This window comes from Acomys russatus, chromosome 13 (genome assembly GCF_903995435.1).
Source record: "Acomys russatus chromosome 13, mAcoRus1.1, whole genome shotgun sequence".
In the NCBI taxonomy this organism is placed as follows: Eukaryota; Metazoa; Chordata; class Mammalia; order Rodentia; family Muridae; genus Acomys; species Acomys russatus.
The window spans coordinates 22,291,520-22,307,531 of NC_067149.1; the positions used below are offsets into that span (position 1 = coordinate 22,291,520).

The following is a 16,012-nucleotide window of genomic DNA, read 5'->3' on the forward strand; positions in this document are numbered from 1 at the left end:
AATACACACAGGCTGGATAAGTAGACATTTTAATTGGGAAAGCCAGGCTGGATAGTTACAACTCATTAAGGACCAATCATGATAGTTCATTAATTACATTTGTATCACCGTGGCCAAAATATCTGAAAGAAACAAAGAACAAATGTCCTTTGGCTCCTTTGGCTCCCAGTTTCAGAGGGTTTTAGTCAATCCTTGCAGAGAAAGCATGGCGGAATGACTCAACTCAGAAGGGTGGAGACATGGAGTTGATGTTCTTTACAAGCTATCAGACAAGGCAGCAAAGAGGGAGGACCACTACAAATGGCTGCCAGGTTTTTTTTATTACATGTTATTACATGTTCTAGGTGTGATTGGCTGGAAGGGAAGTATGTAGTATTTGGAAAAACTATTGATGGGCTTCTAAATGATAAGAAAGATCAGAAAAAATGTTCCCACGGGCCCCAGCAGTCAACCCAACCGGCCCAAGGTAACCCCACAGTGTGGAGAAATGCAATCTAGACCGACACTGAACTGGGTCCTCTCCTGTTTGGTGACATTCATTCTAGAGTCTGATAAGCTGGTCCAGCTTCTGTGTTTATTTCCCTGCTTGGCACAGTGTGGGAGCCACAGACCTGGAAGCATTACAGGTTCAGATCCAAGATCCTGTTTGAATTTGGTACTGTAAATAATGGATTAAAGACAGAAAGAATGAAGAACTCTTTTAGAATTGGGTTTCTGATAAATGTGTGGCAGATATTACCTGGATAACATACTACGTCATAATATTTAGAAAGCATCTTTGGGATACATACCTCCCCCAAAATGAGTGGCAATTTTTTCCACACTCCCTCAAATTGTGTATCTAACAGAAAGTCAACTGTTAGAACTGGGCTATTGCTTAAGATTATATAGTCAGTCACTCAAGAGCATCAACCACAAAGTAATTAATAGTAGCCCTTGAATATGAACACCATAGTGTCTTTGATGGGATTCTAGAACTACATAGTAATTAACAGAGAAAAATAAAATACAGACCTACCAAGAAGAGACATATGCTCAATTGCCAATTCTTTTTCTATTTAAAAGTTCTCTCTCCAAGCACTATGACCCACTGATTAAGAGTGAATCTTATGGGCCATGGTAGCGCACCTCTTTAATCTGGGAAGCAGAGGCAGATGGATCACTGTGAGTTCAAGGCCAGCCTGGTCTACAAAGTAAATCTAGAACAACCAAAATAACATAGGGAAACCATGTCTCAAAAAACTAAAATTAAAAAAAAAAAAAAAAAAAGAACTGACAATAGTTGTATTCACCCTGGACATATAAATACTTCAGTGCATATTTCCAGACAGAAGTGGTAACCAGTTAATTATATGTGGAGTGGAGAGCTTTCTTGGAGATTCATAAAGGGCCTCATGCACCATGTTAGCCCTGCTACCTTCCCAGGCAACTGCCTGATTTTAAATGCAGTATGCCATTCATTAATACGACAATTTCATTCATATTATAATTGGGTTAGAACAATAGACATTTTCTAGTCTAAATTGAATAAAATCTCATTGAGAAGTTTATTTTGTACCTTGGTGTGTGTGTGTGTGTGTGTGTGTGTGTGTGTGTGTGTGTTTGTGTGTGTGTGTGAGACAGACAGAGAGAGAGAGAGAGAGAGAGAGAGAGAGAGAGAGAGAGAGAGAGCGCACGCGAGCTTGAGAGCAGGCTGTGTGTGAGTGCAGGTGATTTGGGGCCATGGTATGTATGAGGAGGTCAAAGGTCAGCTTTCAACAGTCTTTTCTTTCTAGTATGGCTCTCAGGGACTGAACTCAGATATTCGGGCTCTCATTGCAAGTGCTTTCATTTGGTGAGCTATCTCAACAGTTCCTAAAACCTATTTAGGGTTTCTGAAACCCATATAGTTCTGTAACTGAATTCTGGGAATATGAAAGTTTCTGCAACACTTAAAACCAAACTTGTGACGACTCTGAGGTGTCTGGGTCTGCCAGTGTTGGCCCACGCTTCCCTGGTATGAGCACTCAGCGCAGCTCCGCACTGAGCATGCTATGGCCCCACAAAACACCAGCACCACTGTCTGCAGGATCTTGGCTCAGATAGGAGATGCTGTCAGTTATAAATTACAGCATTCTTACTGCTCATGTGGAGTTTTCTGCACTTATAGAAACCTAATTTAGTTATATAAGGAAAAAAAAAAGCCTTTTAAATTTTCCCTATTGTCATTCCTCAGCGTGTTATCAAACTGGTGTATCTTTGGATGATACTGTGTTAAACTGTTTGATTTTTAAAATTACTGTTTGAGCTGCTGACTTGAGTTTCATTAAAAAGGAAAAAGAAAAAAAATGGTTCAATGAATTTTGTTGTGCAATTAGCTCAGAGTTTCCAAACTTTCTGAAATGGCCCTAAGAACCCTTCCGCTGTTTGGTACTATGTGTCTGTGTGAGGCAGCATTCCATCACTCACCGTCATAAAATCAAGCTACCATCAACTCTCAAAGATACCGAAGATGCTCTCTGTTCCACACAGCCAAATGTTCAGCAAGAATTTAAACCTTTATGTAAACAAGCACAAGCATATCCATCTTGCTTAGGAAAGGTTGTTTTTGTCTTTAGTAAACAGCAAAATGATATATATATACACACACACACACAGCAAATAGCTGCTGCAAAATAAATTTTGCTTGTGGGCAGTGGTTGCTCACACCTTTAATCCCAGCACTTAGGAGGCTGAGGTAGGAGCATCACTGTGAGTTTGAAGGCAGCCTGGTATAGAGAGCAAGTTCCTGAACAGTCAGAGCTGTTACACAGAGAAAGCATGTCTTGGGGGGGGGAAAGTTGCTTTATAAAATTTTTCTCAGCAAATGCTGATTTGCACATTATTTTACATATCTATATTTCTAGGGTCATGTAAAAATTTCTCAGGCCAATAGGAGCTGTGGATGAAAAATATTTAAGAAGCCCTGACCTATATCAGTCTATTTTCAATCTTATCTTGTGTGTGTATATATGTATGTGTGTGTGTGTATGTGTGTATATGTGTGTGTGTATGTGTGTGTATTTATGTATGTTTGTACATCATAAGAGTGCAGAGGGGCACAAAGGCCAGAAGAGGGTATCATATGCCCTGGAATTGAAGTCACCGGCTACTATGGCTTACATGATCTGAGTGTTGACACCAAACCCATGCCCTCTGTAGGAGCACACAGTGCTATCAACTGCTTAATCATCTCTCAACTCCCCTATTTCATTACAGTCTTTAGTAAGACAATCCGATGACAAGAGGAAAAGTGTCCTCCCCTGGAAATTAACATAAATGCTCACAATACAAATAAATAAATAAATAGAGCTAGAAAAGGTATTTGCATTTTTGTGGAGTTTTGGGCAGGTCCATGTGGTTTTGATTTGGAGAAAGGGTCTCATGTAGTCCAGGCTAGCCTCAATCTCCCTACGTAGCTGAGAATGACCTTAAGCGTCAATCCTACCCCCATCCACTAGGTGCTGGGTACAGAGGGTACTACTCTTAAAATTAATCTTGGGTGTCAATTTCAATGGATCTAGGATCACCCTAAAGACCAACCTCTGAGGAGGTCTGATAAGATTACCAAAAAAGACCATCCCTCAGAGTGGGCCCCACATTCCAGGGCCCAGATTTTTTTTTAAAGGGTCTGAGTGAAAAGCAGAGCTGCTATTATCTCCTGCCTGGGCTCCATGCTGCTAAGTGCATCTGTGTTATTGCTGCAGCTGCTGGCACCTTCCTTCACTGACAATAGGACCCAGCCTTCTTAGCTTTCTAACGCGCACTGGATGCTAGCAGCTCTCCAGGCCTTGAGCACCAGATTGAGACTGGTGAGCACCCAGCTTATGGACTAGGCAGTTATAGACTGTTAACCTCTGCAAAGTGCAAACAGCCACTGTTGGACTACCCAGCAAGCAGCATGCAAGCCAACCTATTAACTCCCTTTAGATAGATATATTTGTGTTTAAAATTGTATAAACACACAAATATATAATATATTATATTAATCTGATTGATTCTGATCCTCTAGATGACCCTAACTAATATAATCACCATGTCCAGTTCTTTTTTAAAGATTGATTTATTTATTATTTACGCAGTATTTAGCCTGCATGTATGCCTGCATGCAAGAAGAGGGCACCAGATCTCATTATAGATGGCTGTGAGCCATCATGTGGTTGCTGGAAATTGAACTCAGGACCTTTGGAAGAACAGCCAGTGCTCTTAACGTCTAAGCCATCTCTTCAGGCCCATCATGCCCAGTTTTACATAGTGCTAGGGATCACACCCATTCAGTGAAGTGGGGGAGGGGGGCTCTCATGAATGTAAGCCAAACACTCAGGTAACTGAGCCACACACATCTCCCAGCCCTATTTGTACTTGTTTTGACTGAATACACTTGACTCAAGGATAGTTTGTTTGAAATGCATTGCATTTTAGTCTCTAGACTTAAACTTTTTAAAAAACTAAAACATAGTAGAATCTTTTCTTATATAATAGGTAGTAAGGACACTATGGAAGCTCTCATGTACTTTCAAAAATTACTGTGAAAATTGCTTTATAATTGCAACAAGTCTTGATGGAAAAATGTCTGCTAAAATTATAAAGCAATTAAATACATTACCATGGATGCCAAATAGATATATTAGTGCCCTGGACTCAGCCAAGGACTAATCCATATGTTTTAAGAGAAGATGCTTTAAGGTTCAGTACGTAAATTTAAAAAATGATCTTTAAGGCAAGCAAAGCACAAAATCTGAGCCTGGATGCTGGTGGTCGTAAAACTAGACCTGTGGGCTGGGTATGGGGGTGCACCTGTTTAATCCCAGCACTCGGGAGGCAGAGGCAGGCAGATCTCTGGAGATTGAGGCCAGCCTGGTCCACAGAGTGAGCCCTGGACAGCCAGGACGACATAGAGAAACCCTCTCTTAAAAAACAAACAAGAAAAACAAAACAAACCAAAAGCCCCAGAACAACATCAAGAACAGTAAGAAAAACTGGATTTGTGCTAGGTTCAATCATTTATAAACTGGGTACCAGTACAGCTGCCCCTCCTTCTTGCTAGACACACTAAGAATGCATACAGACAATAAAAGGCTGTATAGCTCATACAATAGAAGAAAGGAAAACAGCCCCTCTCACTCACTCCTCTGTCACAGGACCAAACAGAAAATTCTTGCCAGATTCAGATACCACCATGGTACCTCCAGTTGTCGGTGATAAGGTTTTGTTTTGTTTTTTCCTTTATATTCCCTACTCCTGAGTGTTTCTCAGTCTAAAGAGAATCTGAAAACAAGCAGTGATAACAAATTTGGAAATTCATGTCAGTAGGGAGCAGGACTGATGTCAGTGGAAGACCTTTCTTCAGATGGAAGGGTCTAGGCCCATGCCACGTTCTCACACTGCAACACAACACTATCGTCTACAAAGTTCGGACTGGATGGCAACTGAATTACAAAACCAACAGTAACAAAATAAGCAAACAAGAAAAGCAAAAGCCAGGTGCACACCTTTAATCCCAGCACTTCAGGGAGGCAGAGGCAGGTGGATCTTCAAGTCCAGCCTGGTCTACAAAGTGAGTCTAGGACAGCCAAGGCTACACAGAGAAACCCTATCTTGAAAATAAATCAGGATATAAGGTTATGATTCCGTGTGAGGCTGGGATAGTCCCAGCTACCCTAGGACGCATGATGCCTGTGGGTCATGGGTCGGACACACATGACATTTAACTTGGAAAGAAGGAGGCTCACTGTGTACTACTCACAAATACCCATGAAAAGAACAAACAGAGCAGCACCATAAAACAGAGCAAAAGTGCTCACCGAAAGAGCTGCTAGCCTCTAAGGTCCTTCAAAGCAGAATGCCCCAGAGAGTCAGCATCTCCTTGTCCAGTAGTAATGACCAAAGAACAGTAAGGGGACCAGGAGAGCGGAGTGGAATCCTGAAAGGTGGTTTAAGGTCAGACACACCTTTGTGGTTATGTCTTCTGTACAGTACCATACCATCTGCTAAATGGCAAGTTGAAAGCACATGCAGGAACAGGCACGCGCACAGACACAAACACAGACACACACAAACACAGAGGGGGGGAGAGGGAGAGAGAGGGAGGTGGGAATTAATTAAGATAACGATTTTGGGATCAGGTAAAATGACACTTTAAATGTTAAGTATAGGAGACTTGGGGTCACTGAAACCTTCTGTTGTTTCCTAGAAAAAATATAATAATTTATTCTTCAAAGATTATTAAGAACATTAAAGGAGCTGGGTGTGTGGCACGCACCTTTAATCCTAGCCCTTGGGAGAAAGAGGCAGGTGGATTTCTCTGAGTTTCAGGCCAGCTGGGACTACACAGTGAGACCTTGTCCCAAACAAAAACAAGCAACAACAACAAGAACAAGAAAGATTAAAGGAAACAGGGTAGGCAATGTATTTAATGGAATCCTTGACATGCTGGCTGTACTCGGTGTACCCTATATGATTTTTTCTTTCTGTTACTGAATTTTCAGCTATAAAGCAGTGTATCAGGTGAGTTTTCTATACTCTCTGATCTCCCTTTTCTACATACGGCCACTCCTACCTTTTCCATTGCCAGCAGAGCTACCGAGTGACGACGATCTGGTCTCAGACTCCACTGGAACCAGGGGACAGATGACAGCTACCTATCATGTGTAGAATTCAGACTTCCAGAATAGAGTGTTTTCTTTTATTTTCTTTTTAATTTTGAGACAGGGTCTCACTCTGTCACCATGGCTGGCCTAGAACTTGCTATGTAAGACCAAGATGGCCTCAAACTCAGAAATCCAACTGCCTCTTCCTGGAGTATTGGGATTAAAGGGTGTGCACTACCTACCATGTCTGACTGATTAAATAATCTGAATGCGCCAATGGTGATGAAGCTATAATATATAAATTTGGGTTTATTGGAAGCAGCACCTGCTGGGGATGGGGGGAAGTTAGGAGAGAGCAGGGAGGTGGAATAAAGGGTAAGAGTAAGGGTTAGTGGAAGCAAAATGTCTGGTTTATATAGTGACTCTGAGGGAGGCAGAGGGCAGGGCATGCTAGGCACGCCCTGCAGCACAACCTAACACTCGTCTTCAGATGAGAAAAAGAAGTAAATAAGTAAAAACATATGTGCACACATGTTTACGTATGTGTACATCAGAGCATCATTAAAAATCACCATCACAACACCAGAACAAACAATCCCTGTAAACAATGTCCACTTTATTGCTAATTAATGTACCTTGCAGGAAGTAGCATTCAACTTGTTAACAAATTATAATGAAATAAGATGAGTCAGCCTGTGCCAGGGCAGATCCTGAAGTTGGTATCATATCACTGCCCGCCTCCTCCCCACACCTATCAGGCTCACAGGGTGACCTCACAGAGAGCAGGTCATTCCCAGAAGCAGGCCAAGCCCAGAAGGAGAAGTGTCACCCCAGCCATGAGTAACCACTTATTCTCATGACTCAGTCACCGGCAAGAAGCAAAGCAGGCTTCCGTAATGGCATGACGCGAATGATGGGCCGGCACAGCAAAGGACCACCCTGCATCCCTTCCACCTGTCAGCTCGCCACCATTTGAAAACCCTTGAGAGTCATGTGATGCCAGACTTTGCTGAAGGGGAGGGCAGGGTCTCATGAGAGCCTGGCTGCTGGGATTATGGGCATCACCATGTCGGATTGCATGCAATACTGGGGCCGGGGCTCAGTGCTCTCTGAATGCTGGACAACATCCTGCCAACTGAGCCACTTCGTCTACTCTGCTCCTTTTCTCTCAATCCCAAACGCTATTTAGGGAAAAAAACCACTGTTTTCCTAACCCGTGTTTTTAAGATTTGGTTCATAACTCCTTACCTGGACTACTGTGTGACTGTGTGACGGTTCTACCTGAATTTATATGTGACAGGAAACTATGAGAACTCAAAGTGCAAAGAGGAAAAGCCCAGACCTGGCCAACTAGTGCTGATACTGCGGTCTCTCAGCACTGCGCCGAGAGTGTAAGAAATCTTCGCCTCCCATGAGTCCTTGTTATTGTTTGAACTCCCCATTACACATCGCTGCCACTTTTCAGAACCTCAGCTACCTATACACAGGATGTAGGATGGGACACCCTGTCACAGAAGGAGCCATTCGTGTTTGTTCTAAATCTTGAATTCTTTAAGGGTATTAATGTAGAACAAGCAAGTTTTCATGAGAAAGGAAGGCAGGGTGTACGTACCGTGGCCTAAGGGGATAGAGGAGCAGGCTGGGAACTCTCTAGACCACAGACAGCCAACGACACACGGGGACGTATCGTTGCCATGTGTAGAAGGAACAGGAGGGGCTTGAGAAGTGATGGAAACAAGCTCTTACCACATTGCAGGCAACAGACTTCTATAGTGAAACATAGAGAAGGTTAAAAAAAAAAATCAGATGGGAGGCTAGGAAGTAAAGCGTTCACTGTATAAGCCTGAAGGTCTGTGCTCAGACCACGTGCACCCACAGAAAACGTCAGGGGTGTGGCTGGAGAGATGACTCAGCAGTTAAGAGTGCACCTACTCTTAGAGAAGACCCCATTACAGCAGGCAAGCTGGGCAACTTACAAATGCCTGTAATGTGCATACACATAATTAAAGATAAAAACAAAATGGAAGCTGGAGAGACGGCCTAGTGGTCAAGAGCTCTTGTTGCTCTTAGAGAGGACCACAGTTCAGTTCACACATCCACATGGTAGGTCACATACAATGTAACTCCGTATCTAAGGGATCTAACACTCCCTTCTGGCCTCTGCAGGCACCAGGCATACATGTATATAGGCAAACACTCATGCACATAAGATGAAAATCTTTTTAAAAATATCCTTAAGGTGTACTGGGATGTGTCTACTAGAACTTTGGAGTCTAACCCAGGAGGATATCTATGAGTTTTAAAATTAAAACAAACTGGGTGTGGTGGCATATGCCTATAATCCCAGCACTCAGAGAGGGAGAGGCAGGTAGAGCTCTGTGGGCTTGAGGCCAGCCTGGTCTACAAAGTGAGTCCAGGACAGCAAAGGCTATACAGAGAAACCCTGTCTCCAAAAAAAAAAAAAAAAAACCAAAAAAACAAAAAAACAAAACAAACAAACAAACAAAAAAAAAACCACAAATCCAAACCAATAATAATAATAAAATAAATAAAAATTAAAACAAAACAAAATTTAAAAGTCAGGAATGTAATCGCAATGCTAGGAAGGCAGGGGCTTAGATGAACATGAGCCTCAGGTCCTCCTAAAATAGCCCTGTCTCATGAAACAAGGTAGATAAATAGCTTTGAGGAACAACATTCAGGTTAACTTCTGGTACCCACACCCAAGTATGCAGATGTACCCACCCCTAGGCATGCATGCATGCATGCATGCATGCATACATACATACATACATACATACACACACACACACACACACACACACACACACACACACACACACACACACACACCACACAGGGTGAGGGGAGGTTGGGGGAGAGAGAGAGAGAAAGATGTCTGTATGTACTTCAGGCCCATGAGAACTTATGTACCCTACACGAGATAGAGATGACTGAATAGACCGACAATCTATCCAAATCACAGCAGAGCATCTGAGGCACAGTAAAGCTATAAGATAAGGTGCCTACCTTTGTTATGAGTCAGGTTAGGCTTTGCAAAGAGCACAAGAACCCTTGTAATTTAGGCGGCACTCCGATTAGAGGATAACAGTCGTGACGGTGCTTGGTGCTTACAGAACTCCATAAACTCCAACTGTAACCAGTTCCTTAACATCAAACACAACCTGACCATGGACACATTCCAGACACAAGTGGCGTTCAGCATCAGCCTCTTTGCTCCTGGTTACTCTATCATTAGCTCTAATATGAAAGACCATGGCAGAAGGGCTGAACTTCAGAAAAGCCCTGGTGCCAACAATGGTGCTTACGAGGAAACTAATAGGCTCAAATAGTCCCTAAAGTAATGCATGGCTCCATGCAGGAGAAAAATAAAAAGTGGTCAATGTAGGCAGATGTTCAATGATCTATCTGACTATGGCACCTCTATAAATAAAGACCAGGGTCACCTGTTTATCAGGCCAAATTTAAAATATCTTTGAGATCAAACACACTTAATCTCTTTGTAAATTCCTTTAAGTTCATAGCCAATACTTCTTTAGGCAGGTCACAACGGTCTCAATGTCAAGGGCAGCCTTGGTCAACAGAACATCGAGCTATGAAACAGGCTCCACTTCTTCCCTCTTGCAGGAGACATTTCTTTGCCTGTGTGGAAAATGAGCTCCTTATAGTGAGCCCTAAGACATGGAAGGCGGGAGGGCGGGCGGGACGGCGGGGGGTTGGGGGGGGGGGCAGTGCACACAGCATCCCAGGGAAGCGACATTGCTGAATGAGCCATGAGCTGCATCTTGCATTTCGCTTTGACGGCAGCGGCACGACAAATGACAAGCCCTGTCAGGTAAGGCATCTATCCTCACATGGAAGGCGGCCACTCCAAAGCAACAATCTAAGATGCTGTCACATTACAGAAGACAAGACGTCATAAAACAGGAAGGCTATCATTGAGGGAGGTACAGCAATAGAGACTGTAATTAAGAGCTGCTGCAAAGGGCTCCACAGCTCCATGCTCAGGATTTTTCTCTGGGCTTGGATGACCTGCCAAGTCATCAGTGAAGCCCTTATCCTTCCCAGCCATCTCTGAGAGAAGCAAAAACTTCTGAGCAGCCTTTCAATCAGGAAGCCTATGCAGAAGCAGCCTTTAAAGGCTGCATAACCAAGGGGAAAAAGCAGCAAAAATGGTGAACTTTCCTTCATGCTTATTCCTTCGTTCGTTCTTTTGTTCTTTCGTTCATTCATTCATTCATTCATTCATTCAACAAATAGTTATCTTACCATCCGGGCACCAAGCTAGAGGTGCAGGGGTTGCTGAGGGAGATACGCCACCTGGCTCAGCAAAGTTAGATTATAAAAGAACAGACAGACAGTAGGAACCACAGCAGGCTCAGGACATGTTGGAGGGTGAGGGGCTTTGGGATCCCTGAGAAGGCAATAAAGCAGAACTTATGGGAGAAAAGGCATCTAGGCTGAACCTTATAATGAGATATGGAACTGGTCAGAAAAAGCAATGTGTACATAAAAGAAGAAAGCGCACGGAGATGGGAATAAGTTCGTGAGGCTTAAGCATTAGACAAAGGCTGAGAAACGGGCTGCGTGTGGTTCCAGGCAGGTACAAATGGAGCACACGACAAAAAGGTAAACTTAGAACACGATATGATTGTGTGTGTGTGTGTGTGTGTGTGTGTCTGTGTGTGTGTGTGTGTCTGTGTGTGTGTGTGTGTGTGTGTGTGTGTGTGTATGACTAGATGGCATAGTTCTCAAGTGTGAGATAAAGTGTTGCAAAGTCAGAAGGTTGGCCATGCCTACAAGAGACCTAACTCATAGGCCTCCCGTCCCTGAAGGACACTAGTTGACCTCAGAGCGCTTCTTCTATTTGAAGAGCATCAGAGGGGCTCTGCGACCTGCACAAGGCCCCAGAGCTGGCGGAGCAGCCCTGACGCTTCACAGCCAGATTTCTCATTCCTTCCGCACCTGGCTCCATTTTCTATATTCATTTTCCTCCTAGGCAGGGGGAGTGATTTTTTTTAGTGGTAAATATAATTAAGTTTCTACCATGATGACCTTTTACTTCTACTGTGGAAACACAAGTTCTTGAAAAAAGAGAAAAATAAAAGGGAGAATAACAGCTGCAACAAGAACAGGACCGTGTGAAGGCTTTAAACGGGTGATGCCGACGGCACGGGAATTAGCCCTCAATGAAGCTGCGTGGGTGAGACGTGAGCATGGTATTTACAAGTGTGTCTCAGCAGTAAGTTAAGGTCAGTTGCTCCTCTACTATCCTCAGGGTTGCTGTGGGATACACAGGACTGAGTTCTGAGCTATGACAGCCATCACAACACACATGCTGAGGGTCTCAAAATGAGTTGGGACTAGAATGACTTTATTTCTTCATTTCAATGACCAACACACATCTTTTACAATGTGGAGAACAGAAATCCAAGCCCCACCAGCAAACACCTGTTCATGAGATCACCCTTCCATGTGCTGAAGCCTCAGCCAATGGAGGTTCTGGAAGACAACAGAGCGCAGGGACTTTTGCTCCTATCACGACACGAGGAGGTCTCATTCTTCCAACCTCGGGCTACCACAGCCATTCATACAAGGCACTGGTCAAGGCCTCTGCTTTGCCAGGCACAGGGCCAAGGAGTCAAAATAAACACATAAGGACAGACGACCCTGACACAGAATCTTACATGACCGTAGCCAACTCATGTTAAAAACCACATCACGGGCAGGAGAGGTAGCTCAGTAGGCCAAGTGCTTGCTAAACAACTGCGAGGACATAAATTCCACCTCCAGTACCCACAGGGAGGGACAGACGTACTGACAGGTGCTGAGGAGGTGGAGACCTGTGGATTCCTTTGACTCTCTGGGCAGCCAGCCTAGCCTAAATGGTACGCCCCAGGTCCAGGTGGGAAGCTCATGTTTTCATCACCCGAGGAATAACATCATAGATGGACCTCTGGTCGCCATGTACACACATGTATACATACATACACACACAAAGAGCACACGAGGCACAGAAATAGACCTCATTTTCTGCCACTTTTTAACTGGATAGTACAGTGAGTTGTGATGTGTCTTCTTTTTCAGCCCAAACACTATTATTTTCACTTTCCATATTTTTTACTAGTTTCATACAAATGGGACATCAATACGAAGTTTTTCAAGCCAACACAATTATTCCACTGTTTAAAAAAAAAAACTGAGGTCATTTTGGACCTACTTCCTAAATAGAGGCAAACTTAAAATCAAGCCATTTAGCTCACAGTAAGGTCCAAGAGATCAGTGGGGGGAAAATAAATGGGAAAGCTTGCCAAAAATGTAACCATGGTAACACCACAGATGCGTCAAGCAATGGTGTGCTCATTTGCTTCATCCCCATTTCTTAAATTGGAATCTAAGTAGGGGAAAAATTACATGGAGAACAGTCATTGAGTCTGCAATTACTGAATTCTGAAAAACTGCATTCAACCTGCAACTATAACTTACAGGCAGCCACAGGTCAGCTAATAAATGGCCTTAGGTGTTCACAAGTCAGAAAGATGCAGGTCTGCTCTGAACGCCAAGTGAATTCATCTCCCCATAACTGTTTCCTTCTCTGCTTTCAGAGGATTAGTGTGTGTAACACGGGCCAGTGTGACAAAGATGGACCAAGCTGAATCACACAGCCTCAGTGCTGTCACCTGGAACCACAGTCTCACTCAAAGATGTGTTACTAGGTCAATATAAATGGGATAAAAAGAAAAAAACCCTACCCCATCTACACGATCAGAATCAGGAATTGTAATTTTATATATATATATATATACACACACACACACACACACATATATACATACATACATACACACACATATGTATATATATACACACACATATACACATATATATTTCACACATGTGTGTATACACACACACACACACACACACACACACACATATATATATATATAGTATTCAGGGATATCATTGGGGTTAGCATTTACAATTCAATACTGAAAAGCTGAAATGAGTGATGACAACTCAGTTACATGAAGTTACATGACATGACTGACCTGACATGGTCTTTCCACAGATGAGCCGTTGAGCCTCATAAAAGGTGGGTAATTTGGTGGCCTAGCTGCTAAGTGTGCCAGAACCATCAGCTGAGCCTTTTTGCCCCCTCTTTAGGCACACACACACACACACACACACACACACACACACACTTGTACACCGCCACTGAGACGCTAAGGCTGTCAACTTACAAGGCACAGCATGGCGGTAGAGGTTGTCCCTTATGGTCTGCTGGAGCTCATGATCCGGAGACCCCTTCTGGAACCTTTGGTTGAGGAAGTGCCGCAGGTCCTTGTTGAGCCTTCCTCCTGTAGGAGATACAAAAGACAGACAGAGCACATGAGCAAGAGTCACGCTTCCCGAACAGTGCACAGCCAGAGCTGTGAGTGAGGAAGCAGGATCCAGTGAATCCAGCCCACAGACCCTCAGCCACCGTGAGGAAGGGCTTCCCTCTACATGGGAAAAGCAAGAGGAATGCAGGAACGAGAAACCAGCACGGAAACAGAACTGAGCTGTGGGCCTTCTCACAGGAAACACTAGAAGGCTAAGTAATGGGGAATTTCTCCTGTGCTTTACATTTACATGGGTGCTTGTGACATTCACAGACACTCACAGAGGGACAACAAACAGCTGAAACCACTAAGAGGACAATCCAGCAATAACTGTCAAATTGTAACGCATCCTTCGCAGGTTATACTGGCAGGCTTGTTCAGAACTCTAGTGTAATTTGATATAGCAAATAAATAAGAATAAGGGCAAACAAAGAAGCAGCCTAGAAACAACAGAAAGAGACTGACTGAGTAAAGCCCATCCCATGTGCATATAACTGCTACGCATGTATAAGCAGCACCTTCACATACCAAGCACAGGCAGGGAATTCAAAAGATAGCCTTCAAGGTCTGAGTCATGTTTGCACTTTAAGGTGCACACGCCTTTAATCACAGCACTCAGGAGGCAGAGGCAGGAGGATCGCTGTAAGTTCCAGGCCAGCCTGTTCTACAAAGAGAGTCCAGGACAGCCAAGATTACACAGAGAAACTCTGTCTCGAAAAACCAAAATACAACAAACAAAAAACCTTTATTTAACTGGTATATAAAAGCAGAAAAATTATTTTTTAAGTATACTAAGAACATACAATGTAATAATTAAACATATGTATATAAGCAAAACTTTCAAAATCCGTTCTCCAAGCTTCTAAAGATTAGAGCAATGTACCATTATGTCCAGTCAAGCTTCTGTTAAAAACAAGACAGTTTCTTCTTTCTACCTGAGCAGGGCATTGTTCTACTGAAAAATCTCTCTCGTTTCTTCCTTGGCCTCTGGTAAACACCATTCTACCATTCTACTCTCAATTAGTATGAAATCAACATTTTATATTTTGCACGTGTGAGTGAAATCACAGCTGTACCTTACCTATCTTTTTGTGCACAAAAGAATTATCAATAGGGAATGGGCCAAGGCGCAGCTCAGCTAGCTTGAGATTAAGTTCAACCCCCAGAATCAAACTAAAGTAAGAAAATTTATAAAGTATAAACTTAAAGAAGGAAAGGACAAAGAAGGAATCTTTAATAGAAAGAATCATTTAAAAAAAAAAAAAAAAAAAGACAGCCATTTCCTTTAGAGTAAAGGACTTGAGCTGAGAAAGAAGACCCCATTGGTCATGTTCTGGATAAACAAATGCTGCTCTGTACATCTCCATGTCCTCCAATGCCTTGCAAACACAAGGTACACATTGCTTAATTACTGCTGCTTGAGCCACAGTTAATTGAGTGGATTTTTGTCTTTATCTCTGGGAAATTCTGTATATTTAATAGAACAAAAGAAACAGTTTCAAATGTTACAAAAGCATGTCATGGAAAAGAGAATTTTGAAAGATTGTAACCACAAGTTATCATCTACAGGATCAACAAAGCTCTTATAGATCAACTCAGTTCACTCATAATGAATAAAGATACTACAGAGACAGAGACGGCTAAAATTGAAAAGATGAAGATTGCCTTTCCTGCTGTGTAGTGGTGGTGCAAGCCTTTAATCCCATCACTTGGAATGCAGAAGTAGGTAGATCTCTGAGTCTGAGGCCAGCCTGGTCTATAGAGCAAGTTCCAGGCCACACAGAAAAACCCTGTTTCAAAACACAGAGTGAGAGAGAGACAGATAGAGGGGGGAAGAGAGAGAGAGAGAGAGAGAGAGAGAGAGAGAGAGAGAGAGAGAGAGAGAGAGAGAGAGAGAGAGAGAGAGATGGATTCTCTATCCAGTTTTCAGACAAAACGAGAATCAAACAAAGGCATTCCAGCCTTAGGGAAAAAGATGTGTGAGCCACCAAGTCCTTG

At 43.0% G+C, this 16,012-nt stretch overlaps 1 protein-coding gene across 9 annotated transcripts in view; it reads right to left on the reverse strand.

Annotated features, from left to right (window-relative positions):
- Magi1 (membrane associated guanylate kinase, WW and PDZ domain containing 1) overlaps positions 1 to 16,012 on the reverse strand; it is a 623,549-nt gene that overhangs the window by 253,090 nt on the left and 354,447 nt on the right. For all 9 annotated transcript variants that reach the window (XM_051154941.1, XM_051154943.1, XM_051154942.1 and 6 more), the window contains exon 2: positions 13,874 to 13,990. In XM_051154941.1, the coding sequence (XP_051010898.1) occupies positions 13,874 to 13,990 (117 nt within the window). The remainder of the gene's footprint in view (positions 1 to 13,873; positions 13,991 to 16,012) is intronic.